This window comes from Hypanus sabinus, chromosome 15, assembly GCF_030144855.1.
Source record: "Hypanus sabinus isolate sHypSab1 chromosome 15, sHypSab1.hap1, whole genome shotgun sequence".
NCBI lineage: Eukaryota > Metazoa > Chordata > Chondrichthyes > Myliobatiformes > Dasyatidae > Hypanus > Hypanus sabinus.
The window spans coordinates 84,356,698-84,383,775 of record NC_082720.1 but is presented as its reverse complement, the minus strand read 5'-3'; the positions used below and the strand labels follow the sequence as shown (position 1 = coordinate 84,383,775).

General features: G+C 37.6%; 1 protein-coding gene across 3 annotated transcripts; it reads left to right on the top strand.

The window, feature by feature from the left end:
• Positions 1–202: 202 nt before the first annotated feature.
• On the top strand, positions 203–27,078 carry vdac1 (voltage-dependent anion channel 1). 3 transcript variants are annotated; one of them, XM_059990618.1, is made up of 9 exons: positions 203–339; positions 8,525–8,609; positions 10,666–10,715; positions 20,177–20,329; positions 20,411–20,463; positions 20,984–21,211; positions 23,059–23,209; positions 23,392–23,449; positions 24,174–27,078. In XM_059990618.1, exons 2-9 carry the CDS (start codon positions 8,543–8,545, stop codon positions 24,263–24,265), a joined length of 852 nt encoding a protein of 283 aa, XP_059846601.1. In that variant the 5' UTR covers positions 203–339; positions 8,525–8,542; the 3' UTR covers positions 24,266–27,078. The 3 variants fall into 3 exon arrangements, with proteins under 3 accessions (XP_059846601.1, XP_059846602.1, XP_059846604.1); XM_059990619.1 differs by having other exon boundaries at positions 211–343; XM_059990621.1 differs by lacking the exon at positions 203–339 and adding an exon at positions 2,620–2,668.

The following is a 27,078-nucleotide window of genomic DNA, read 5'->3' as shown; positions in this document are numbered from 1 at the left end:
GGAGACTCTGTAATGCTTTGTGCCATTCTTTCCTCGTGTTCTCTATTTTCCCCTATAATTTTCTCCTTCATTCCTCTTTAGTGTTTCCTGTAACCGACCTGACTCTCATCGTTAGACGTCTGTGGAAGACTACGTGCTCTGCCTTGGGTACTCGCAGCAGCCACGTCATTCTCACCGCTGACTCAGGTCGCCCCTCGCCTTTCTGCGCCTGCGCAGAGCGCGGCGGCCCACCCCCTCGGCGCATGCGCTTCTGTCGTCCCTGCCGGTGTGCGCTGCCTTGTCTTTCGGTGGGGAGGTTGCCGTCTGCCGGGCTCTGCAGTCGGTCTGTTCACTTGAGTGGTAGGTACGTCCTCTGGTGCAGCGCTGCCTTACCTCTGGAGTGGCCGGCGCTTCAAACAAGCAGAAATGGCTATCTGCTTTCCTGGTGCGCGGGGAAGGCGCTCCGACTCTGAAGTGATTTGGGTTTTTTTTGAAAGGCCAGGACCATGATAAGACGGAGACAACGTGTCTGAAACACTTTACGTGGTTACTAATTCCCATGTTCTCTTGATCGGTACCCAGTCCATTGAAGAGAAGGGGAGCTAAAAGCACTGACTATAAATTTTAGAGTAGAGACCGGCCCAGTGAGGTTGATAGTATGGCGGCTAGTGAATGACCTTTGTGAAGAGAAGTTGGGACCTTGGCAGCTATAGCAGTTTTCGTAATCAAGGGGGTTTGTAACATTGTGTTTATTTATAAATTTATTGAATTTGTGGGAATGAATCCTTACGTTCAAGCTTGACGATTTTAAATGTTTTACTTTATTCTTTGTTCTTTTTCCAACCCCTGTAAAGCTTTGAAGATCACGTGTGAAAGTTACGCTATTCTAGCATGGAATGAATATGTAGCTCCCAGATTTGTAGGATTAGTATGTCACTTACAATACCAGAGGTCGAAATTTGTTCTTTTTTTTAAAAAACAAAACGCTTACTATGTAAATTTAACACTTCATTGTTTTGCACTTCAGTGAAAAATACTGTGCTATTTTATTATAATTGGAGAACTTGCTTGGGTCATAGAGATAATACGGAACAGGTCCGTTTCGTTCACCAGATCCACCCCTTTACTCTAATTTTGAATGAATTCCATTTTTATGCTCATATTCTCATCAATCACAGGCTATTGCACATACATACACAATGACAATTTACTAAATCAATTCCCTCAATCAATCTACTAATATACATGTCTTTAGAATGTGGGAGGAAACTGGGGTGCCTGAGAAATCCCATGCAGTCAGAGAGAATGTGCGGACTCCGGGTAACTGAGTGTCAGGATTGAACCTGGTCTCCAGTGATGTGAGGTAATACTGGGCTGCCCCATAGTAGGTGATTAATGACAATGATTTCTCACTGATATTTCAATTGAAACTTATTCTTGGTATGATAAGATGGCTTTCTGGGTAGTGTTACTGAATAGGACCTTAACTGCGTATGGTGGAGAAAAGAACCTTCCAGATTACTTCAAAGTGAAATTCTGAAGTTGTGAATCTGAGAAGTAAAAAGAGTTCCACATGTACTCACGATGTTTCTGGGTTATTTAACAATAGAGAACATTAGAAAGTGAAGCCTCCATTCTGTTTTATTTGCAATGTTAGAATATTCTTTATTCTAAAATCCTGCATTGATTAAATAAGAAAGATAATGGTTTGCTGGCTTGTTGCCAGTATCAAATCATTATTTAGGGATATATTAAATGTATTAGTTTTGTGTATTTGTATCTTTATGTTCTGCTGTAAAACTGGATTAGTAAGCCATTGCAGAGCTGTTTGAATTTTTTATAGTTTTATTTATATATGGTGTACTTTTGCCATATCAGAACTAGTTTTTATATCCCATTAGAATACTATCACCCTGAATTACCATTATTGTATTATATCTATATTGATAGAGATAGTAGTGTGATCACTTGAATCGAATAAGATGCTTTTCCAAGGGGTTGTCTGTTGGGGTTGCAGGACCCTGTAGAGTCTGATCTGTGATCCATATATTCTTGTGCACTGTGGACAAGAGTAAGTGGTGGCTGTGGTTAGTGGTTGGGTCTTTTGGTTATTCATTCTGTCCTTTCGCAGCTGCTGCATGGTCTCTGTGGCATTGCAGAGGTTGCTCTCATGTGGCACAGATTCCTCCAGGTGCATCTTTTGCATGTAATGTCTTTCCAGTTTTTTGATGTAATGTTGAATTTCTTCAGGCTGATTTTGCTGTTATCTTTGAAGCATTTCCTTTGCCCACCAGGGGCTCGCTGACCTTCCTTCAACTGGGAGCAAAGGATCTGTTTATGGAGACCTGATTTAGGCACCCGAATAACATGACTTATCCATTGTTGTTGCTTTATTATGGTGGAGATGTTGTTCATATTGGCCTCCAGTGAGTTAGTGAGTCTGTTCTTCCAGCTGATCCTCAAAATCTGTCATAAGGTTCTTTGGTATTCCAGGTCTTTCAGGTGTCTACTGTAAGTGGTCCGTGACTCAGCTCTATACAGCGTTGTAGGAAGTATGACTGTTCTATAAACCAAAAGCTTTGTTTGGACCTGTAGGTTGCGGTCTTCGACTCTGTTCTTAATCTTGCATACATAGATGGTGGTTGATTTCTGAGTCGATGTCTGCTTTTGAAGAGAGAATGCTACCAAGGTAGGAAAAGAGGTCTACATTTTTAAGGGCAATATTGTCAACTTTTATGGAGGGCTGGATAAAGACTGGGTAATGACTGATATAGGACTAGTGTCCTTTTTATATTTTATATGCTTTAGCAAAGTCATTCATGATGCACTGGAAGTTTTCAGAGTGTGCTACAATGTACTGAAGCATCCATGTACTGAAGCTCCATGTTAGTGGTGGTACTGACCTTGTTCTTGACCATTTAAGGCTGTAAAGCCTGTTGCCCATTCTGTACACAATTGGGATTCGCTGTGGCATATCTTGGTCAATACAGTGAAGGATGATAGCAATAAAGGTGGCAAATTGGGTGGGTGGATTGAATCCTGTCTTGACAGTGAGGGGTTCAAATTCCGTGCCTCTATTGCTGAGTTTTGTAGCTGACATGCCATCCTGCAGTGGCTGCAGTATTTGTAGGTACTTGTCAGGGCAGCCATATCTTGATAGCATATTCCTGAAAGCTTGATGGTCTAATGTATCAAATGCCTGTGAAATCTAACTACAAAGGTTGCCTTTGTTTACGTCAATTTTCCTGTAATTGGCATGCTGTGAAATCATCTCTGTGATACCAGTAGCTGGGCGAAACCACACTGATTCAGGAAGTACTTCATATAGCAGAAGGACTCGATTGACAAGGGTGAATGCAAGTACTTTGCCTGTTGTTGACAAGAGGGAGGTGATTCTGTAATTGCCACAATCTTGTCTCCCTTCTTAACTATGGTCACTGTTAGAGCATCCTTGAGCTCTGAGGGCAGTTTTTTTCCCAGACCTTCAGGAGCAAGGCATGTAGGTATTGCAGGAGTGCTGATATGACCTCTTTTTGGATCTCTGCTGGGGTAGCTGTGATCAAGAATATTCCAAGCTGTGCTTACCATATTGTAGTGAGTAATTTGGCCAGTTTAAGATGAAACCAATCATGTTTGTAAGGATCTAGAATTCATATATAAAACAACTAGAGAGAACAGCAATTTTTCTTCTGTACTTGACTGAAAATCTAAAATTATATTCTCAATCTGCTATACAGGTTTATTGTGATAACAATTTCTGGTTAAAAAGAGAATGAAAATTTAACAGTACATATGCAATTAAAGTTTTTCGGAGAAACATTGTTGACTTTCCTCTCTGAAACTGCTTTTCTTCTTTCACGTCAATAAAAAGTTGATAGTTTGCTTTCTGGCCTGTATCGAATCAACCTACAAGCTGGTGTGTAGAAGTGTCGTCAAATATATCTACTGTTGAGGAAGAATCAAACCGTGATTTAATGTCTCATCAGCGAGATGGGATCACTATGATTGCATCAGGATGTTTGCTGATACGCAAGTATCTGGAATAAAAGAATGAAATTACTAATCTGAAGGATAATTAAGGGGTTTATGTGGTAGATTAATTTTTTGAATTAATGTAATTGATTACATGTCATGTTGCTATGATGTACAATTCTTTCAATTAAGGAAATTTAAGAGCATGGACAAAATGAGCGAAACCTGTTATTGCATAAATGAGAACTCCATTGAGACGAACATTTGGCAAATATCACAAAAAAGTGATGCTTTAGAGCATTGAATATAATGAAATGATAAAATTGATGGAAAATTTTAAAAAAATCATAAATTCTACTCCATTGTTTTATTGGTGTAAGTTTAACACTAAGGTTGTACCACTTTAGCAAAACATGTCTAGTTGCTGATAGAAAGGAACTGAGAGTAATTAGCAACAAAATACCTGCAACTTGGTTAAGACATCTTCTAGTCTTTTGGATTAATGCAAGAGGAATGCAAAATGAGTTTCTCCGAGGGTATAAAGATTTGAATGAAGGGAAAACTGATTACGCCATTTTCTTTAATACATGTCATGGCTATTTGTAAATTATGCAAGAATAAAAGTAAAACAAATCATCATAAGGAGTAAAATTAGAAACGGGAATAGAAACAAATAATGGCTTTTTACACAGTTGATCAGTGTAAATCCCCTGACAGACAAAACAATTTGTAAATCCAAACATCCAAATTTGCATTTTGTCGAAGTTATTAATCAAACTGAGAAAAAATTTGGGAAACATTCATTCCAATATCTGGGGAGTATCAATCTTATGCTGGACAGTGACATTTATAATTGTCATGGATGAATAAATTAATTGATTTGGTTAGTTTGGGGGTGTGTGTGTGCACATTCACATGAACAAATCTCCTCAATAGAGTGACCTATGGAGTAAGAGTGTCAGATGTCGTAGGCATAATTACAAAAGTTGCATGCAGCGATAGATGATGGATCATGGGAGCAAATAGGTTGTTAATGGAGTATCCATGTAAGAATACACAAATGGAAGATGTGACTGTGATTGGATGAAGGCAAACCAACAGTTAGAATCCTATGTAAGGATGAAATCTTATTTTGAGATGCGTTCGAAAGAGCTTGTAGTGCTTTTGAAACTATTGGGGGAGGTGGTGTGGGAAGGTTGTGTTCACTGAGGATGAGAATGTGAATGAGGTTTAGGGCTGACTAGTGGTTTTGGGCATAGGGAAGATGATTTGGAGAATTTCAGCTGAAAAGTATGAATGATAATTAGGACTAGGGACTATGCAAGTTATGTGGAGAGTAAAGAAAATGCTTTTGAATGTATGTGTGGACTGAAGATGATTAAAACTTTTCAATTAAACTAATTCACTGACCTATAGATTCCTTTAATGCTATGAAGATTGAATTCCTGTATCAGCCTGGTAGTATTGGCCACATCCCAGGCCTGGACTGAAAACTAGTTAAAATTTTGTTATTAAACTAACTTTGGTTCTTAAAATGTAGTTAACATTTTATAAATCTGGCATTAGTTAATAGTTTTAATGGAGCAAACTGCTTCTGGAATTCAAATTAAAAGAAAAGTTATAGTTACAAGTTTGACTTTTCTGTATGGTCATTTGCTGAAGCTCAGTTTTTCTGTTTTGCCTTAAGTTCTTTAAATTGAACATTTCTTTAAATCTAAATCTAAGCCAGCATTCCGACTCTGCTTCATCCCCTTCCCAGATTAATATCTTAGGGGTAGGGTGGTCGTTATTGATCAGGAAGTTATCTGACCAGCTACTTAAAAGTAATATGGAAACCATAATTTCATCTTCAATTTGAACATTATCTCCATTGCTTTGTCTCTGGGTCTGAATCCTGGAATGTCCTCCACACACCTTGGAATACCTTTAACTTGTTAACTGTAATGTTTCAAAAAGCTGAGATACTATCAACTCTAGGGTAACTGGGAAAGAACAGTACATAGCCAGCATTTGTCCCATGAATGACTTAAAAAATATATGTGTGTACACACACTTTTTTATTTGGGATCATGTTTTTATAAAATAAAGGGTTTTTAAAAATGTACTTTCATGGGTTAAATTTCAGTTTTCTCCTTGTATAAAATGGTGTTTCAAATATTGCAGCAAATTTCATGTTCATAGAGATGAGAATTAAAGGCTTAACTAAAACTGACACATTTAATTTGGCCTCCACTTTAAAAAAAAATTAGCCCACAGGGTGGGGCTGTAATTGATTTGTAGAAACAGGCATTATGGTAGTTAGCTATGAGATGGCAAGAATGAGCAACAAGTGCTGGCCAAGTCAGTAACACCAATTTGTTTTTTTTAAATCTCCTTTCTGCTGAGACAAAAATAGAATGTTATGAAATAATGATCTTTTTGTGGGGTTTAACTTAATGAGATTTGCTTTATTTTATGATTTGAAAGAATTTATTACATGTTGATTCAGTTTGGAAATTCTTTTCTCTGTTGTAATCAGTTTAAAGCTATAATGGAATTAATTGTGACTAATTACTTTGCAGCAGCATGCAAAATTATTACTTCTGCATGCTTCCATTTAATAATGGATGCGCTCCTGCAAATACCTTTGGAGAGAGCCTATGGTGGTGGCATCCATCGGTCTCGAGAGACCATGGATCTGCGCCTGGAGTTTCCAGGGCGCAGGCCTGGGCAGGGTTGTATGGGAGACTGGCAGTTGCCCAAGCTGCAGGCCTTCCCCTCTCCACACCACCAATGTTGTCCAAGGGATGGGCACTAGGACCCACTAGGACCGGCACTGGCACTGGTGACGTTGCAGAGCAATGTGTTGTTAAGTGCCTTGCTCAAGGACACAAACGCGCTGCCTCAGCTGAGGCTCGAACCAGTGACCTTCAGGTTACTAGTCTGATGCCTTGCCCACTAGGCTACGCGCCAACACTCAACTTTGCCTATAACTTCAAAAAAATTATGACTTCCCTTGTAAAATTTGTTTTGCAGCTACAGTACAGTGCAAATACATTAAAATACAATATAAATTGTGCAAAAACAAAGGCTAGCAAAGTAATGTTCTTGGATTCGAGGACTGTTCATAAATCAGATGGTGGAGGTGAACAAGCTATCTCTGAATCATTGAGAGTGAGTCTTTGGGCTTCTGTACTTCCACAATGGTAGTAATGAGAAGAGGGCATGTTTCAATTAGTGCTGCAGCCTTGCAGCTTTTGCTGATATCTTCAATGGTGGGAATGGTTGTGCCTATGACAGAGCTGGTTGAGTCTATAATCCTTTGCAGCCTCGTGTGATCTTGTGCCTTTGAGACTTCGTATCAGATTAATTTACAAGTGTCTTTGGTGACTTACCAAATCTGAAAATAGAATCGCTGTGAGCTCTCCATGATTACGTCAATGTACTGGGCCCAGGATAGATCCTCTGAGATGTTGATACCCAGGAATTTGTACCTTCTCACCTTTTCCACTGCTGACCCTCAATGAGGAATATCGTGAGTTCTCCTGACTTCCTAAAGTCAGCAGTCAATTCCTTCAAGATGAAGTTGAGGTTATTGTGAAAGTACTATCAACCAATCTGTATAACTCTACATCATCTTGTTGCCATCTGAGGTTCTACCAACAACATAAACATGAGATTCTACAAATGCCGGAAATCCAGAGAGAAACACAAAATGCTTGAGAAACTTAGATCAGACAGCATCTATAGAAAGGAATAAAGAGTCGAGAACTAATGAAGGACTGACTTAAGTTTGCTGTTGTCGAGGTGTTCCAAAGCAGAGTAAAGAACGGCATCTTAATCTCCCACTCTAACTCAATTTAAGACAATTCACTTTTTTATTCTTTTCTATAGAATGATTGGACTACATTTTAGCTTTTCAGAATTGCAGCATATGCCCTTGAACTGCCTATGTTTTATAATACAAAAGAATAACCCCATGACAGCCCTTTCCTTAGTTATTGATCCTTTAGTTTCCATTTTATTTCTTAAGTCCTTGCAATATAGCCCAACTTGGCCAGTTAAAACTGTTTCATCAAATATTCAGTTGGAATTATTGGCAAGAGTTCTGAGCTTAATGGCACCTGGCAATATTTTTATGGTTTTTCAGTGGACAGATTGCAAAGTCTTTGGTGAAAATGGATAAAATAAATCAGTAATGTGATTTATTATTTACATTAAACATAAACCGTAATCATGGTAATATGGAATGATTGTTACTATTTACAAATGCTATTAAAATTTATAACACATTTGCTGGTCAACCATGGGAACACTCACAGGATACTTTTTCATCTTACAAATAAAAATACTTGTTTAAAACATAGACTGAAGTCTTAGGGTTACCATTTTTTAACAGTTAAAGTTAAGAGTTTTATTTATTCTGGAAATAGGTAGTTGAGGCATTGGTTTAATGATAAAGGAAATTGCTCAATTGAGGTTGATGACTAATTGTAAGTGATGGTTGTTTGTAAGTTAACAGCAATTTGAAATTCTGGTCAGAGAAATGGACATAAGACAGTTGTAACTAAGTTGAGCATTGCTTCTTTTCCAGAGTGTTCCTCCAAATACAATGGCAGTTCCACCAGCTTATGCAGATCTTGGAAAAGCAGCCAGAGATGTTTTCACCAAAGGATATGGTAAGAAATTCAAAATTGCAGTTTTTTGTCAGAGAATAGAAACTGCCAGTGTGGGCATAGTTTACCTGTGGACTATTGTGGATACATGGAAAGACGGAGTCTATTATTAAGGATCAGGTTTTGGGATACTTGGAGGCAAATGATAAAATGGGCCAAAGTCAGCATAGTTTTCTGAATGGGACATCTTGCCTGACAAATTGGGTGGCATGGTAGTGGTTAGCACAACGCTTTACAGTACAGGGACATCCAGGTTCAATTCCCATTGCTGCTTGTAAGGAGTTTGTACGTTCTCCCTGTGACTGCATGGGTTTCCTCCAGGTGCTTTGGTCTCCTCCCACAGTCCAAAGATGTATGGGTTGGTAGGTTAATTGGTCATTGTAAATTGTCCCATGATTGGGCTAGAATTAAATCAGGGGTTGCTGGGTGGTGTGGCTCAAAGGGCCAGAAGTGCCTGTTCTGGACTGTATCTCAATAAATAAATCTGTTGGAATTTTTTGAGGAAATAATAGGCAGGATGGACATAGTAGTTTATTTGGATTTTTAGAAAATCTTTGACAAGGTACAGCACATGAGGCTGCTTATCAAATAGAGCCTGTGGATATCACAGGGAAGATACTAGGATGGATCGTGGATTGGCTGGCTTGCAGGAGCCAAAAATGGGAATAAAGGGCACTTTTCTGGTTGGCTGCCTGTGACTAGTGGTGGCACAAGAGCTGGTGTTGAGACACTTCTTTTCACATTGAATGTCAATGATTTGCACAAAGAACTTGATGGCTTTGTGGCCAAGTTTGTGTGTGTGTGATTTGAGGGTAAGTGGAGGGGCAGGTAGTGTTGAGGATATGGGGTGAATGCAGAAGAAATTAGATTGGGGGAATGGGTAAATAAGTGGTAGATGGAATATGATCTAGGGAGGTGTGTGCTCATACATTTTGGCACAAGGAATAAAGACAGACTTTACAAATGGGCAGAAAACTGAAAAAACAGAGGTGCAGAGGAACTTGGCAGTCCTCGTGCAGGGTTCCCTAAAGGTCAATTTGCAGTTTGAGTCGGTGGTATGGAACACAAATCCATTGTTAGCATTCATTTTGAGAGGACTAGGATACAAAAGCAAGGATGTAATACTGAGGCTTTATAAGGCATTGGTCAGACCGCATGGAGTACTGAGAGCAGTTTAGGGCCCCTTATCTAAGAAAATATCTGCTGGCATTGGCGAGGGTTCAGAAGAGTTCACAAGAATGATCCCACAATTGGAAGAATTAACATAGGAGCATTTGATAGCTTAGGCCTGTACATGCTGGAATTTAGAAAAATTGTGGGGTGGGATCTCATTGCAACCTATTGAATAAAGTGGATGTGGAAGGATGTTTCTTATAATGAGGGAGTGTAGGATCAGAGGGCATAGCCTCAGAATTGAGGGACATCATTTAGAATAGACATGAGGAAAAATTTCTTTAGCCAGAGGGTAGTGAATCTATGGAATTCATTGCCACAGATGAGCTGTTCAGACCAAGTCATTGGGTATATTTAAGATGGATATTGATAGGTTCTTGATTAGTTGGGGTGTCAAAAATTATTGGGAGAGGGCAGGAGAATGGGGTTGAGAGGGATAATAAATTAGTCATGATGGAATGGTGAAGCAGACTTGATGGCTGAATAGCCTAGTTCTGCTCCTGTGTCTTGTTGTCTTATTATAGTGGAAAATAGGTGTTTACTATTTATCATTGTTGAATTTTCAGCAGCATAGATAGACACATTTTTATTAGCTTGGTAGCATTTTTCAGACTTTTTGACAAGGATTGGTCAGAAGGTCACTTAATGTGATAAATAGATTTTTGCTGTGAAGTTAAATTTCTTTAAACATTGTGCTTGGGAAGGGGGAAGGGAGAATCCTGTATATATTTTGTGCCGATGTTGCAAGTTTCAGACTTTAGTTAATGTTCATGTGATTAAATTAATTACATATGCCTTGACAGTCAATAAATGTATTTATGTTGGTGATTAAGTAAAATTTTACATCAGACTGTGCATTTTAAACCTAACTTTGATCTTTTGGTAGGATTCGGTTTAGTAAAGCTGGACTTAAAAACAAAATCAGAAAATGGACTGGTAAGTGCTGTTATAAGAAGGGTCACTGGAGTTGCTTCCTAATGTTATGTTGATATCCTTTAACATTTCAGTTGTATATGTAGATTGTAGTATGAGATCTGTTTGGAACAGTGCATTTTTTCACTTGCATAATGTAGGCACTTAGGCATGATGTTGGCCACAGAAGAGAGTAAAAAATATTTTCCACTGTTTCTGAGTCATCCACCTTTAATTTTGTTTGGGAAATAGAAGGATTATTGGAGATAGAGACAGATGTTGCCTCTCTTTCTATATGACAGCAATTTCCCTTTACTGCAATGCCGGATATTGAAATATACATCTACATTCGTGCTAAATTTAGTTTATAATCTGGAATTCTAAAAAAAATATACTGGTTTTATTAATGTTGACTATGACTGCTATTAAACTTGTATCTAATTCAATCTACCATTCTTCGTTACACTAGACTTAATGTGCAGACTCACAGCGATACTTGCTTCAGTTAGCAGGAAAAGTTTAAAAGTGAATGGACCACTGGTTTCGGATATGGCAAAGTTGCTGTCTGCGCATTTGACCTGATAAAGTACTGCTTGTAAGCATCTGTGGATTAGTTTCTAAATTGGGAGATTTCCCACATGAACTGATAAAGAACAGCCTGTATTCATTGTATTCACATGGTACTTTATTGACAACATTGCCAGACCCTATTACAATATCTGTGTACATCTTTAACCCAGTGTTAGGACATAGTTGTGAGAGGTGACATTTTAATTGAGGCAGGAAAGCATCCTAGATAGTCTCACTGAAAGATCTTGGCATCTGGATAGAAGTAGACACGGAAAACTCTTCTGTCCTCTCTCAGATGATAGATCAGTACTCTGAATGTAACACACAATGTACTCAAGTAAGGGACCTCTACTGTTCATCCTCATTTGTTCACCACCACCGAATGGATTGGCCAAATCCTGGGTCTGCTCTAGGTAATGATTGAACAGTCTAAATCTACCTTGTCCTTGCCACCACATCTATTACAGATACATCTCTCTGTGATAGTGGCAAAAATGACAAGATGAGTTTAAACTAGTGTGGCTGAGGATGGGAGCTTTTGCAGCGGGCAACAGGTAGTAGGGTTGTACATAAAAAAAAAAGATATGTCAGATACGATTGAAAGGAAGAACAGCAAAGGACAGGCAAATAAACGTGGTGGGTCTGATGGGCCAAAATGTATTACAACGCTAGGAATGGGTAAGGCAGATGAGCTTGGAACCTGGATCAGTATGTAGATTTGGGATATTGTTGCTGAACTAGAGAAATGGATATGGGAGGAACAAAACTTAACTGCTTAACGTTTCTAAATTTGTGTTTTAGATGTGATAGTGAGGGAGGTAAGATGAGGAGGGGTTGTGCTACTGATAAGGGAGAACGTCACAACAGTGCTCAGACGGCATCCTTGAGGGCTCATCTACAGAGACTGGGTGGAGATCATAAATAGGGTAATGACAATTACGGGATTATACTATAGGCCTTGGAATGGCCACTGAGAGGTGGGGATGCACATATGCAGGCATTTATGCAAAGGTATGGAAACAACATTGTCATAATGGTGGACTTTAACTTCCCCCTTATTGATTGAAACTTCCTTAATAGAAGATGCTTAGTTAGGGCAGGTTTTCTTCAGTGAATTCATGAAGGATTCTTGAAACAGATGAAGTGTTTAACTAGAGTAGAGAACATATTGGACCTACTTCTGGGAAATGAGACAGACCTGATGGAGAGTGTACATTTTGGGAGTAGTGACCTCAGCTCATTGTTTTAAGGTGGTTGTATGTAAGAGAATAAGAACGTACTAAATGGGGGAGGGGGCAATTACCACAGAAGCAGCTGTTGTCAGACAACTCCCAAGTCGGATGTGGGAGTTTAAATAGTAGCTGATCAGAGTTCAGGATCAGCATATTTTGGTAAGGACTAAGTTCTAGAATGATACGGTAAGGAAAACTTGGATGAGGTTCTAAATTTAGTCAGGAAGGAAGAAGAAGCATGCACTACTGTGTAAAAGTTTTAAGCACTCTAAATTTTTAATGAGTTAGGTGTTTATTTTTTGTCTTCTGCCTTAGCATGTCAGTAGAAAAGAGCAAATTTTAGATTTCCAAACAATTAAATGCTACAGAGAATTCTTTGCTTTGTTAAAGAAACAAAGTAATAGTCTTTAAATAAAAACCTGATTACTTTGTAGGTATATAGCCCAGTGCATCTTTATACAAAGATACCAAACAGGTGCTAATGAGCAATAACATAATGAGTTGAATGAACTAAACTGATTAACTGAAACAGAAATGGGTGTAGAAGGAATCAAACTGGGTAAAGGACAACCAAACTAAAAGGCAAGGATGTGGCAGATATGACAGTTTAACCTTCATGTAATCAAATCTTACACTAGGGAAAGAGTGAGCATAGCAACAAGACACAAGCTGGTCATCCTGCATCAGCAAGGTTTCTCCCAGGCAGAAATTTTGCAGCAGGAGGAGTTTCATTATGCGCTGTCCAAGCTCCTCTGAAGAAGCACAAAGAAATGGACAAAGTTGAGGACCAGAAATGCAGTGGTTGGCCACGGAAACTGAGTGCAGCAGTTTCTTCTGCAACTTCTAAATTGGAAGAAGTCCAGCACTGTTGTCAGCTCTGAACTCTCAAAAGCTACTAGAACCCAAATATACCCCTCTATAATCTGGAGAAGAAGTCTTGTCAGAAGTGGTCTTCATGGAAGAGTTGCTGTCAAAAAGCTATTCCTCCAAAGTGGAAACAAAGCCAGGAGATTAACCAATGCACAATAAACACAAGGACTGGGGTGCTGAACAATGGCAGCAAGTGCTCTAGACAGCCGAGTCAAATTTTTAAATTCTTGGCTCAAAGAAGATGCATTTTGTCCGTAGAAGAGTGTACTACTTAGATGAGTGTCTGCAGCCAACAGTGAGGTTCCCTGCAGGTTTGGGGCTGCATTTCTGCAAATGGGGTTGGTAATCTGGTCAGAGTTAACGGAGTCCTTAATGTTGTGAAGTACAAACAGGTTCTTATCCATCATGTAATACTGTCAGGGAGGCATCTTTATTCTGCAGCAGGGCAATGACCCTAAACACATGGCCAAAGTCATAAAGAACTTTCTTTAGTGAAAAGCAGAACAATAAAGTTCTGCAACAGATGGAATGGCCTTATCGAGCCCTGATCTAGACATCATTGAAACTGTCTAGGGTCATCATTGAAACTGGAGAGACAGGAGCTGCGACAGTGAAGGTCTGCAGAAGAACTGACAAGTTCTCCAAGATGCTTGGAACAACCTACCAGCCGATTTTCTTATAAAACTGCTTGATAGTGTACCTAAGAGAATTGATAACAGTTTTTAAGGCAAAGGGTAATAACACCAAATATGCATTGTTTTTTTTACTGTTTACTGCTCTTTATAGAATCTTTTCATTATTTTTGAAACATCCATCCCTTGCAGAACTTTTTTTATGTGCTTAAGACTTTTACTAAGTACTGTATATAAGCTTTATGAAGGTAAAGTCAGGCTGAGCCCTTGTGGAATGATAGCAGGAAAGTTGTCAAGCAGGCAATTAGGAAGGCCAGAAGAAGTCATGGAATGTCTTTGGTGAACAGGACCAAGGATAATCCCAGGGCATTTTATGCTTAAGGAAAAAGAGGCTAACTAAGGAAAGAGTAGGTCCACTGAAGGGTAAAGGAGAGAGTTTGTGATTGCAATCAGAGCGAGTGGCTGAAGTGCTAAGTGAGTACTTTGCATTGGTATTTACTAAGAAAGGTTTGGAGGATAGTGAAGGCAGAGTGGAGTATGCTGATGTGCTAGGACAGGCATGGGCAAACTATGGCCCGCGGGCCATATGCAGCCCGTTAAGCTTTTTAATCCGGCCCGCAGAACTTGATGAAGTTATATTAATAAACCTTGTTAACGTTTTTTCCCCGCAATTCTGGCGTTTTCCCAATAGATGACGCACTCATTGACCTTTGTTGAGATGCAGCGTATTACTCCACATTTGCACTTTACTCTTTGTTCGGCTCGACCTATTTGTGTGAACAGGTTTTCAGCGTCATGAACATCAACAAAGCCAGCCACAGATCCAAGTTAACTGACCAACACCTCAGATCCATCCTGAGAATCGCCACAACAAAACTGAATCCAGACTTTGATGCGCTGGCTAAAAAGGGAGAACAACAACACTGTTCCCACTGAAATTAAAAATAAGTTTCTTCGTTGTGTTATGTAAAAAATGCATTTGAAAATATTTTTTTCAATAAGCCTTACATGTTACATGTCATTTCTGTTAAGTGATGGACATGAGTAGTGCGCAGGTGCACGTACGTTCTCAAAATAAAAAATGCGCTCCAGATCAAATAACGCTCCGCATACTGGCGCGCTGTCAGTGTTCTGTCTTTGTGCTGGTCGTTGTTGAGTTTTGGCACAGGGGACAATTGAATAAGAAGGAGCAGGACAAGTAGACCTGCATCTCCTATCGTTTTTGAAATAAAGACAGTCAGGAGGAGAGTGATGATGATAATATCTTGAAGGATAACAGAATTTTCAGTGCTTTAAAATAATAACTGTTACTATTAAAAAAAGCTGTATTTTATTCATTTAATTTTCAGTGTTTTAAAAGTCATTTCAATAAATAGCTAAATACCATGGGACTTCAAAGACAGATACTTTGTTGTAATGCATTTGTTCATTTTCAATTGAAATTAAAGCACTTGTTTTCTACATATCCCATGATATTTTATTTTCTCTTATGAGGTGCATTACTAAAACACTCCGTCCATCTGCTCCTGGTCCGGCCCCCCTGTCAAATTTTAGAACCCTTTGTGGCCCACAAGTCAAAAAGTTTGCCCACCCCTGATAGGACATTTTGATGTTGAGGAGTTAGCACTGGGGCTCCTGAAAAACATTAAGGTTAATGTCCCCAGGGCCTGAAGGCAAATATCCCAGAATACTGAAAGAAGCAAATGAGATTGCTGCAGCTTTTTCGAGTATCTTTTGTGGCTTTACTAGTGTAACAGATAGGCCCTGGAGTACTAATCTTGTGCCTTTGTTCAAAAAGGGAAATAGGAAAATCCAGGTAATTATAGGCTAGTTAGCCTCACATCAGTGTTAGAGCTGGTATTGGAGAGGAAACTGAGGGATAGGATGTATGGTTTGATTAGAAGATAGAACAGGGATGGAAGGCTGTATCATGGCTGTATATCTGTGACCAGTGGTGTTCTGCAAGGATTGGTGCTAGGACCTCTGTCATTTGTGATATATATCAGTAATCGATATCAATAATGAAAATGTAGATATGTGGTTTATCAACTTTACAAATGTCACTTGGATTGGAGAGGTTATAAACAGTTGCAGGATTATAGAAAGGATACAGCAGGATATAGATTAGTTGTAGATATGGACAGAGAAGTGGCAGATGGAGTTTAATCAGGAAAGTGTGTGGTATTGCACTTTGAGAGGTTAAATACAAGGAAAAAGTATATAGTTATTGGTAGGTCCCCTAATAACATTGAGGTACAATGGGATCTAGGGGTCCAGGTTCATAGTTCACTGAAAGTGGTAGTGCAAGTAGGTAAGGTACTAAAGAAGGCTTCAGGAATGTTTGCTTTAATTGGTGGAGTGTTGAATAGAAGAGAGGGAAGCTATGCTGCAGCTGTATAAAACTTTTGTTAGACCACACTTAGAGTAATGTGTACAGTTCAGGTCATCCCATTATAGGAAGGATGTCGAGATTGTGGGACAGGTGCAGACGTGGTTTACTGGGATGCTGCCTGGTTAAAGGGTATGAACTATAAGGAAAGATTGGGCAAATATAAATCAATCTGCTGAATGGAGACCTGAGAGATTTCTAAAATTGAGGGGTATTGATAGGATGGACAGTCAGAATCTGTTCTCCAGAGCAAAAATATCAAATGCCAGATGATCTACTTTTCCAGTTAGAGGGGGAGAAATTTGATGGTGATGTGAGAGGAAAGTTATTTTAAAAAATACAGAGTGGTAGGTGCCTGGAATTAGTTATCTGGGATACTTGTGGAATCAGGCAGCTTGGAATTTAAGAGGATTTTAGTTAGACATATGAATATGAAGGGATCTGGATGACAAACGAGAGGACAACATTTAGTAAAAATTTACATCAAGCTGGGCACAAGATTGTGAGCTGAATTGTCTGTCTGGTGTAGTACTGTACTCTTCCATGGCCACTGAACTCAAGACCATTTCTATAGCATTAGACCATGGGAGAAACTGTCCTTGACACCAAGGCAGGATTTGACTGAGTATGACCATCGTTAATTCTGGTAAAGCAGTGTTAAATGGGACAACAAGGGGTAAATATCTTGTAAATTAGGGTTGTATATTGCAGAAAGCAAGATATTTGTGGTCGTGGAAGGTCAATCATCCAGACCCCAGAATTACTAAGATTGCTTAGAGTAATGTTTTCAGCTTGTTCATAGTGAGCTGCCTACAAGGATTTTTTACCATTATTTACACAATGTTCAATTTCATATGCCACAACTCTGAATAAAACATTTCATGCCTGCATTCAGCAACTCCTGGACAACATTTATGCTTATGCAAATAATATTCATGTCACAAATGTCCCAAGCAATGACCAGCTTCAGTATGAAAGAAGTCAGCCACTAATTTATGATATTCAGTGACATTACTTTTGCTGTGTTTCCTCATTATCAACATATTGAGAGATTACCATTGACCAGAAGCTCAACTAGTCCAGCAAAAAAAATACTATGGCTTCAGAGACTGGAGTCCTGCTTTGATTAATTTTCGTCTTGGTGCCCCAAAGACTTTCCACCATCTATGGGAGCATGGTGGAGTGCTTTCTACTTGCCTGGAGAAGTACCACTATAAGTTCAATCATTCATGTCAAAGCATTATGCTTAATTGGCATTCCATTAATGACATTAGCTCTATAGTCAGTCCATTGCTGCATTGTACAATTTATAAAATTGTATGTCGCTAGCCAACTCTTAATAGCTTCTGCCAAACTCATAACCTTTATAACCAAGAACATAAGAGCAGTGGTTAAAAAGGTATTTTCAACATCATCATCTCATTACCAATTATGCTGGCCGAGCCAGAAATATACACATCCAGAAAAAAGAATAAATAGAAAGAAAACAAAATCAGAATCAGGTTTGTATATGACTTATATGATGTGAGATGTTATTTTGCCACAGCAGTGTAGTGCAAAGAGAAAAATTGCTGTAAATTACAAAATAATACTAAAACAAAAGGAATAATGAGGTAGTGTTAATGGACCATTCTGAAATCTGCTGCACTGGAGGGAAGAAACTGTTCTTAAATTGTTGAGTGTGCGCCTTCAGGCTCCTGCTCCTCTTTTCCAAATGGTAATAATGAGAAGTGGGCATATCCTGGATACTGAGGGTCTTTGGTGATGGGTGCTGCTTTGTTGATGCATCATCTCTTGAAGATGTCCTCGATCGTGATGTGTTCTGTGCCTGTGATGGAACTGGCTGAGTCCACAACTCTCTGCAACCTTTTGCCTCCAGTTCTTCGAAGCCTTCACACTAGGCTCCGATGCAACCAGTCAGTATACTCTCCACCATACACTAAAGAAGTTTGCAAATCTCTTTGACATATCAAATCTCCTCAAATTCCTGTGGAAGTAGACCCACACAGATGTCGATGTCCAGGAACTTCAAGCTGCTCTGTATCAAAATTACACCACTGATAGTTTAGATAGTGTTAGTGAGAGATGTGACCCAAAATAGGTAGGATTTGATGTACAAATCAGCTATCATCTGACTAATTAGAAGCCTACAATTGTGGCTTACTTTTCCTAATTTCATATTTATGGAGTACTTGTGACAATTTTCTATTTTAAGGATCAGATATTTTGCAATTGTAAGTGTGTGTATTTCTGTTAAATGCTGCTTATTTTATTTTCTATTTATTTGTATTTGCGTTGTTTGTTATCATCTATATTGGTTGAACGTCCAAGTTGGTGCAGTCTTTCATTGATTCTGTTAGTTTTTTAAAAATAGATTTATTAAGTATGTTCCAAAAGTATGTTAGGGTTGTATATGGTGACCTGCATGTACTTTGATAATAAATTTACTTCGAACTTTGCCCTTGTGAAACTTCCTCCTTGTTCTTTATGAAATTTGAACAAAATTGCATGGAACACAATAGATAGGAGAAATAGGCCATTCAGCTGCTCAATTATGTTTGGTTTCAATTAATGTTTGGCTAAATGTCCCTTTAACCATTGGCTGTCCAGTCTCTTGCCATTTAAAATTAAGTTTCTACTGAAGTGAACAATCTTATACTTTAGAATGTTGCTTTCCATTTGCCTTGTGTTTTCTATTCATTTATCTATCTTCTTGTGACTTCTATGTACTGTATTTCCAGCAAATGCACAATCAGACTTGTGTATCATCAACTTTGCAAATGTTGCACTAGACCTCCTTTGCAAAATCATTGAATGGTTGGGCTCTGAGCACTGACTCTGTGGTGCTGCGCTAAAGACAAATGCCAACGTGAGAAGACATATTTATTTCCTTTCCCTTCTATCAGTTAATCAACTCTCAATCATTCTACTGTATAAACCTCCATATATTCTAATTTTGTCTGAAGCTTCCTGAGTGGACTTTATTGAAATTCTTGTAAAAATATTGCAGGTTCTTGTCTCTCCACACATACTCTTATCATCAAATAATTATAATGGAATAATCAAAGGCTTTCCCTTTGTGAATTCATGCTAACTCTGCTGAATCATTTTCTGATTTTATTTTAGAATGGTCGCAATCAGATGAATAAAATTACGAGTTTATCATCATTATTACCGTTATGTGCTGTGTTGTATAACGTGGGTGATTATGATCTTCCATCTGTCTCTGTTGCCTTTAGGGAAGGTCCCCTTCTGACTGTTGTTCTTACTCTTTTCTCTTTCCATGACCATGATTGCTCTTGGCAAATTTTTCTTCACAAGTGGTTTGCCATGCTGAGACTTGATAGGTGCTAGCTACCCATATGTTGTGTGTGTACTTGAGAAGTGCTAACAAGATGTTTGAGCCTCCTTTTGGGTGTACTCAATGAATCACATGAACCACAGTTTGGTGTTAATTCTTCATGCTATGCTGAGGTTTTAAGATAAAGATGTAAAGTTTGCTTTGTAAGTTCTGTAAATAATGCCTTGAGCTGCAGATTGGGCACTGCAATTGCCTTTGGCTATCAAAGTTGGGTAAGGTAAAATGAACTTTGTGTTGCTGTCTAAAAAGACTGGCTGCTTTTATGGGATGAACTTCAGACAATACTTCACTGTAACGACAAGACTACAGTCAGTCATTGCCTAAGCTCACACATCATTAAGATTTAATCAAAAATGCTAGTAGTTTTGATACATTAAGAATTTAATGAATGCAGTTTTCTTGCAAGCTAAATAACTTGTTTCTGATTGTAGGAATTCACAAGTGCAGGCTCTGCCAACATGGATACTTCCAAAGTTGCTGGCAGTCTGGAAACAAAATACAAATGGGTGGATTATGGACTGACATTCACAGAAAAATGGAACACAGATAATGTTTTGGGAACTGAAATTAGTGTTGAAGATCAGGTAAATTAGTTCACAGAACAAGTATTATGTTTATTATATCTTTTACATGTAAAAATACAAACCACTTTTTTTTCTGTTTAGCTTCTGAAAGGACTCAAGATTGGAGTTGACTCTTCATTTGCACCCAATACAGGGTGAGTTTCAAAATATAAGTTGATATAAAGATCGAACATATTATTATTTTCAATCTAATTTCTATGAATCTGGAAACATTTGAAATTTTAAGTTTTCATTTCCAAACCTACAGTACCTTGAGTATATACAGTACTGTACAAAAATCTCGGGCGTATTTAAGGTACCTTAGAATTTTGTCCAGTCCTATAGGTAGTTTCCAACTTCTCAGTTTGTATGATTGATACAGTCTAACTTACAAATCAAAGATAGATGAGTAACCTGTGATAATTTTTCTACCTTTACAAAACAGAATGGCTGGAATCTTGTAAATGAGTCACACATTGTTTCATTTTGTAATGCAGAATCGTGAGTTTGAAGATGCTGATATGAGTATTTTATGTATTGAAAAGTGTTGTCTCATTGGTAACACAATCTGAACAGAAAACACCTTTATTTTGATTGTCATAATGATTAAAGAAGCTATGTTTTAAAATACAATGATGTTAGTTCCAGTTTTTTTTTGCTGTATTCTTAAAATAGGAAGAAAAGTGCGAAAATTAAAACCGGTTACAAGAGGGAACACATCAATTTGGGAATTGATGTTGACTTCGATGTTGCTGGCCCAGCTATACGTGGAGCCTTTGTCTTTGGTTTTGATGGATGGTTAGCAGGATATCAAATGAGCTTTGAAACTGCAAAATCCAGAGTCTCCCAGAGTAACTTTGCTGTGGGTTACAGGACAGATGACTTCCAGCTCCATACTAATGTGTAGGTGCACATCTTCTATTTTGTTGTTGAGATGTTTTGTCTAAATTTTGGTATGTATATTGTCTTTGAAGAAAATACATTTTGGATAATGACTTGCCAGGCATAATACAATTCTACTGACGCATGTAGTTTCTGATGTTTGAATTCGTAGGTATTGTTGGATAATTGATGTGAATAGTTGTTACCCTTAGTCATACATCATAGAAACATGCCCTTCAGCCATGATGAGAAACCATCAATTGCACCTATCTAAGCTAATCTCATTTACCCATATTAGATGCATATTCTTCAATGCCTTGGCAATTTCATGTCTGGACACTTAATATTCTCCTCTCTCCCCCCCCCAGAACGCACATTTCAATCATCCTGTGTGGAACAAATTCCACATTATTTCCCCTATAAATCAGCTATCTCTCACCTTAAACTCGTGCCCTTTAATTTTGGACTCACTCCTCAACCCTCAGAAAAAGACTGTCTCTCCTATCTATGTCCCTCTTAATTTTACAAACCTGAAGGTCACTCCTCATGTTTCTATATTCTAGTAAGAATAAACCTATTTATTTTTATTAAGTAAATGCTCTTATTTCAAGCTACGTCCTAGTGAATCTCTTCTTCACCAATTCTATTGCTACCAAGTCTTTTCGTAGTGTGGCAACCAAAAATGTACACAGTCAGTACTTTGAGATAATGATTACATTGTTACATGATTAGGATTGACTTTGTTCCTTTTTCTGTGTAGCTGTGTTTTCAGCTGAAGTCTTTCGATTAGTCAACCTCTTTAATTAAAGGTCCAAAATGTTTAATAAATGTTGAATAATCTGATGTAATTTATAATGGATGAGAGAGGTGCTGAAGTATGGCTTGAGCCATAATTGAATGGAAGATGTGTTACATTGCTCAGGGGAGGGTCCAAATCAAGAAAATGTATTTTGAACAAACTGATGAAAGTAAGATATAAAACAGTACAATATAGGAACATGATGGCAAATTGAATTAAGTCACATGATCTGTAACCGTACTTACCTGTATACTCGTGCATTTTAAAATATCATTTTAAGATCAGGCTGCTTACACCATCATCTCCCGGCAGTGCATTCCTGGCACCTACCACATCAATTTCCTATCTCACCTTTTGGCTGTGTCCTCTAGTATTTGACACTTCTGCTCTGGGGAAAAGGAATCCCTCTCATCTCTGCCTCTCATAATTCATTTATCTGTCATTACAGTGCAGAGTAGGCCCTTTGAGCTGTGCCTCCCCAAGAACCCCAGAAACCCTGATTAACCCTAAACACGGGACAATTTACAATGATGAATTAACCTACCTGGTTCATCTTTTGACTGTAGGAGGAAACCCACGCATTCTACTGGGAAGATGTACAGAGACATTACAGAACGGTGGTAAAATTGAACTCTGAACTTCTGAATACCCTGAGCTGTAATTGCGTCAGGCTAACTGCTACACTACCAGTTTAGACTTGCGCCAGTTTATTATTTTATAAACCCATATTGGTCTCCGCTTAGCCTCTAATGCTTCAAAGAAATCGACACAAGAATATTAAGTACCCTGTGTTTCTGGCAACCAAACATAGCGGTTTGCAATGAAATTGGGTATCTGCATGATAGTTTGTCAAGCCCACACTGACTTCACATATAAGTATTGTCAAATTAAGTTGCTGCTGACAAGATGATTGGTAGTAAAATGACATTAATGGTGGTTAGATCATTTTAATTTTATAATATACAATTTTGTGTTGTCTAATTTGGTTTAAAAAAAAGTCTTTTTAGGTTATAATGTTGCAATATCATGTGAACTATCCTTCACCAAAATTGTTTGTTCTGTACAACAGGAATGATGGTACTGAATTTGGTGGCTCCATTTATCAGAAAATCAGTGAAAATCTTGAAACTAGTGTCAATCTCGCTTGGACAGCTGGGAATAGCAATACCCGATTTGGAATTGCAGCAAAGTACAAGATTGATGCTGATGCAACGTGCTCGGTTAGTATATAATTACTTAGTTTTTTTTTATTGTCTAATTATATAATGCAGGTAAATGGAAGCATGAATATACATGTTCCATAGTGTGTATCACACTGATTAAAAATAAAAACTGCATTAACAGTTGTAATTTCTGAGAGAATTGCTTTATAAGGAATTTATTCTTTCATTTTTTTCATCAGGTTAAAGTGAACAATTCAAGTCTCATTGGACTTGGATATTCTCAATTACTAAAACCAGGTGAGCTACATTTAGTCTTACATTAATAGTGTCTTGTGCAAATAAAAAGGTATCTGAGTATTGTAACAAAATATTGATGAACTAGAAGCATAGTTTACTTTTGGCTGAGATTTCCGTTGTGAATTTATTTTGCTTCCCTCTCCTGAAGGGGATACCACAGAATGGGTATTCAACAAGTTTTAATATACCTCGATTGACATGCTTAATATGTCCTTAAGTATTTGTCCTTGTCAGGTTTACCCAAACTTATGTTAAGTTACCATTCATCAATGTATATTGATGGTCGGTGATACCGATGCAGTTTTGTTACTGTGCTATCCAGCTGATATAATGAAACAACCAGAATGAATCTGATGCTTCCCTGGGGCATTACCTGTGGCCATTTAAAACCTTTTTCATTGTTCACCTAATCTCCCCCAAAATTTTAAAATTTTTGATTGATCAAATGAATGCTGCGAATAATTTTATTCCATACATCATATCCCCTTTATGCAGTCTACTTTAAAATGGTAGGATTAACAATTTATACTCTCTATACTGTACATGAACTGAAGACCTGAGATTACTGGTGCTAAAAGGGTGCGGACTAGCATCAACCCCATTCTAAATTGAACGTATACTTTTATGAAGGTATTTGTATAGATGACCCAATAATAATCACAGCTTTTAATGTGAGGTATATGGACTCACCATTATGTTACTGATCATTTTTTTTCTCTCTTAGGTATTAAACTAAGCTTGTCAGCGCTGCTGGATGGCAAGAATATTAATGGTGGTGGTCATAAGCTTGGCCTTGGATTTGAATTTGAAGCATAAACCGAGAAATAGAAAGAACCTACAATCAGTAAATTTCCAAATATTTTCCACAGTAGCAATCCGAAGATCCTGTTTATATTTTTGTTGAGCCATTTGCCCAAACGTTGTTGTAAAATCAAATTATCTTCTTTGGAGATTGTCCTCTGAAGAATAGAATGCTTTTTCAAAATGTCATTATGACTATTTATTGTATCCCTTAGATATATGCAGTTCACAATTACATGTCTATTTTCCCTTCTTGGTAAAGACTGGTTGTACGTAGTGTAAAACAAAACACTGTATTATTGTTGGTTGAAATTGTGGTCCTTATCCTTGCACCTTCTGAAAAAGTTGATGCAACACAGCCATATGGAGAGATTTGTATGTTTTCAGCAGATATTTGTGATGTTTGGGCTTAACAAAGTTAAAAATACACACAAAAGAAATTTAGTGTCCAGTCTTTTTGAAAACTTACCTGTTGTGTTGTTTGTTTAAAGTGTTGTCTTCCATGTTCTGGAGATAGCTAGGGAAATTAGTATCTAAATCCCAAATTGGACTATATTTAGTATTAGAAACCCAAATTGAAACATATTTAATATTGTGTGTGGCGGTATTGAAAGCTATAGCAACACTAAAGAAGTTGTCATTTAGTACCTTAGAAAATGGTGAAGGGCCCATATACAGATGTAAGCCAAACTAAATTACCATATACATGCCTTGAGAATCTGGAATCATTTATAATTATAGCCCAAAATTATTGAAGCCTGCAGAAGTGCTGCAAAATGGTTTCTGCTCAGCCTATCATAAATACTCATGGCCGGAATTAAGTAAGTAACCCCTGTTTGAGTGTATTTTGGGCATTCGCTTGGAGGAATGTGGGATAGGAAAATAACATTGGGAAGGAACTCATTAATAGGTTTGTATAATTGATAGATGCCTTTATTTCTGTGCCAGTCCATTTATTTTCCAGGGTCAGTACTGTTATCTTTAGTCTTCCATAGTGGGAAGCACTTGCATCCAATTTAAAGGTATCTCTGTTGGAGTTTTAGACTAGCTGAGACTAAGCAAATTTCTAAAGTGAGGCATCTTGGGCTTGTTGCTTTTGAAGTAAGGTGCTACGTTTGGGTGGGTATTCGGTGCTTTTGTACATTTGTCATGACAAATTCTGTGTGAAGAATCAGCTGTATTGAATTTGAATAACCAAAGTGTTGAAGTATTGAAATTTTGACACCTGCTATCTCTTTAGGGTATTTTTTTTAAACAGAAGTTAGCATTAACAGTTGTTCTCTTTATCTGAAGTTGGCTGTTCCTTTTATTTGAGTTGAAATATTTGCAGTGTTTGTAATGTGTGAAAGTAATTCAGCAAATATGAGAATGTGGTAAGGAATAATGAATTCAAAAATAAAAACAAAATGCTGGAAATTTTCAAGTCAGACAGCATCTGTGTAGAGAATCACATAACTTTTCAGGTTAATGACTGAATTAATTCACAAGCATTTTAATTGAACCAGGTTGTTTAAACTAGGTACGTCCAACCAAATTAATATTTTTGTCCATCACAAGATATAATTATGCTCATCATTCTGATATAATTTTGCCACCACCCTCTGATGCCCAGTTCTTGCCAAAATGAACAGCTTTTAATTTGCCTCTAGGTTTCTTCTGTAGCAGCTCTATGCTTAACTATGCAATAACTTCCATTTTATTACACTTGAATGGCGGAAAGAGTTGCATGTATCCAAGTAGCTTAAACTATTTAAAAATAAAAACAAAGACTTTCTGCACAAGTTTAAACAGTTTTCTTTGGAATGGACAACCAGCATTCCAGGATTGCTTGTTTACAAGTTAGCTTTTTCAAAGTATTGTTTGTAAAAATGACACATGAAACTTCTTGTAAAATCTAAAATTGTATACAGCTTTATTTGTAAACAATACGAATTACTACGTTGTTTCCATTGTAATGTAAAAATTTGGAGATCTTGAGAAGCATTGGTTTTTTGTAAAATCTTATCATTTACCATTGGTAAAATTGTAATTTTTCTGGCTCTGAATCTCAGTGGTGTTTAACCTATAGGTAAAGCAAAATTCATCTTAGTTCAAAGTGCTAAAGTATAAATGATGTGCCATTTAATGTTTTTCCAGTAAATGATGACAGTTCCAGTTGAATATCAAATAATTGTTAATAATTTGTTTAATTGTAGCTCCTGTATTGTCTGAATTAATGGAATATCTCAGTTTCAGGTCCTACTATATAAGGTCACTTGTATCCTGTCAATTGTGAATTTGCTAAGAATTTTAAATAATACTGTATATAAATATAACATTATGCAGTTGTAGGAGATCTAATATATGGTCAAAAATTCTGCAAAATACCCTGCAGGTACCATCAGTAACAAGGAGATTTTAACTCACATTTAACACTCACATTTATACTCAGCTTTAACACTACATAACCCGTTAATATGCTGTCTGATCTGTTAAGTTTTTCAATGTTCTGTTTTTATTCTGAACTTTGTAATGTTATCCTAAAGTTGTTAAAAATAATGTGGGTATAAATGTGGAATTTATTTCAAAAAGGGAATTGATGTCATTTTTGAAAACGTGACCAGATTTTAAGAGATTTTAAACAACAACTTTATTCCTTTCAGAACTCAGGAACTTCTCCGGAAAGTTAATTATAGAACTTTTCTTGATCCTGAAATTCAAAAGTATAAATTCTTTAACTTGTATAAAAATAATACTGTCTCTTTTGCTATACACAAGCACTGTGATTTGTGGCATGATGTATACGGTCCTTCCCCATGGAAAAAAATACATTCACTTCATTGATCATA

Excerpts from the sequence above, each read along its gene's own strand:
- vdac1 (XM_059990618.1), top strand. The coding sequence starts at position 8,543 with ATGGCAGTTCCACCAGCTTATGCAGATCTTGGAAAAGCAGCCAGAGAT. Across the intron at positions 8,610-10,665 it reads TGTTTTCACCAAAGGATATG|GATTCGGTTTAGTAAAGCTG; the intron begins GTAAGAAATTCA and ends ATCTTTTGGTAG. Across the intron at positions 10,716-20,176 it reads CAAAATCAGAAAATGGACTG|GAATTCACAAGTGCAGGCTC; the intron begins GTAAGTGCTGTT and ends TTCTGATTGTAG.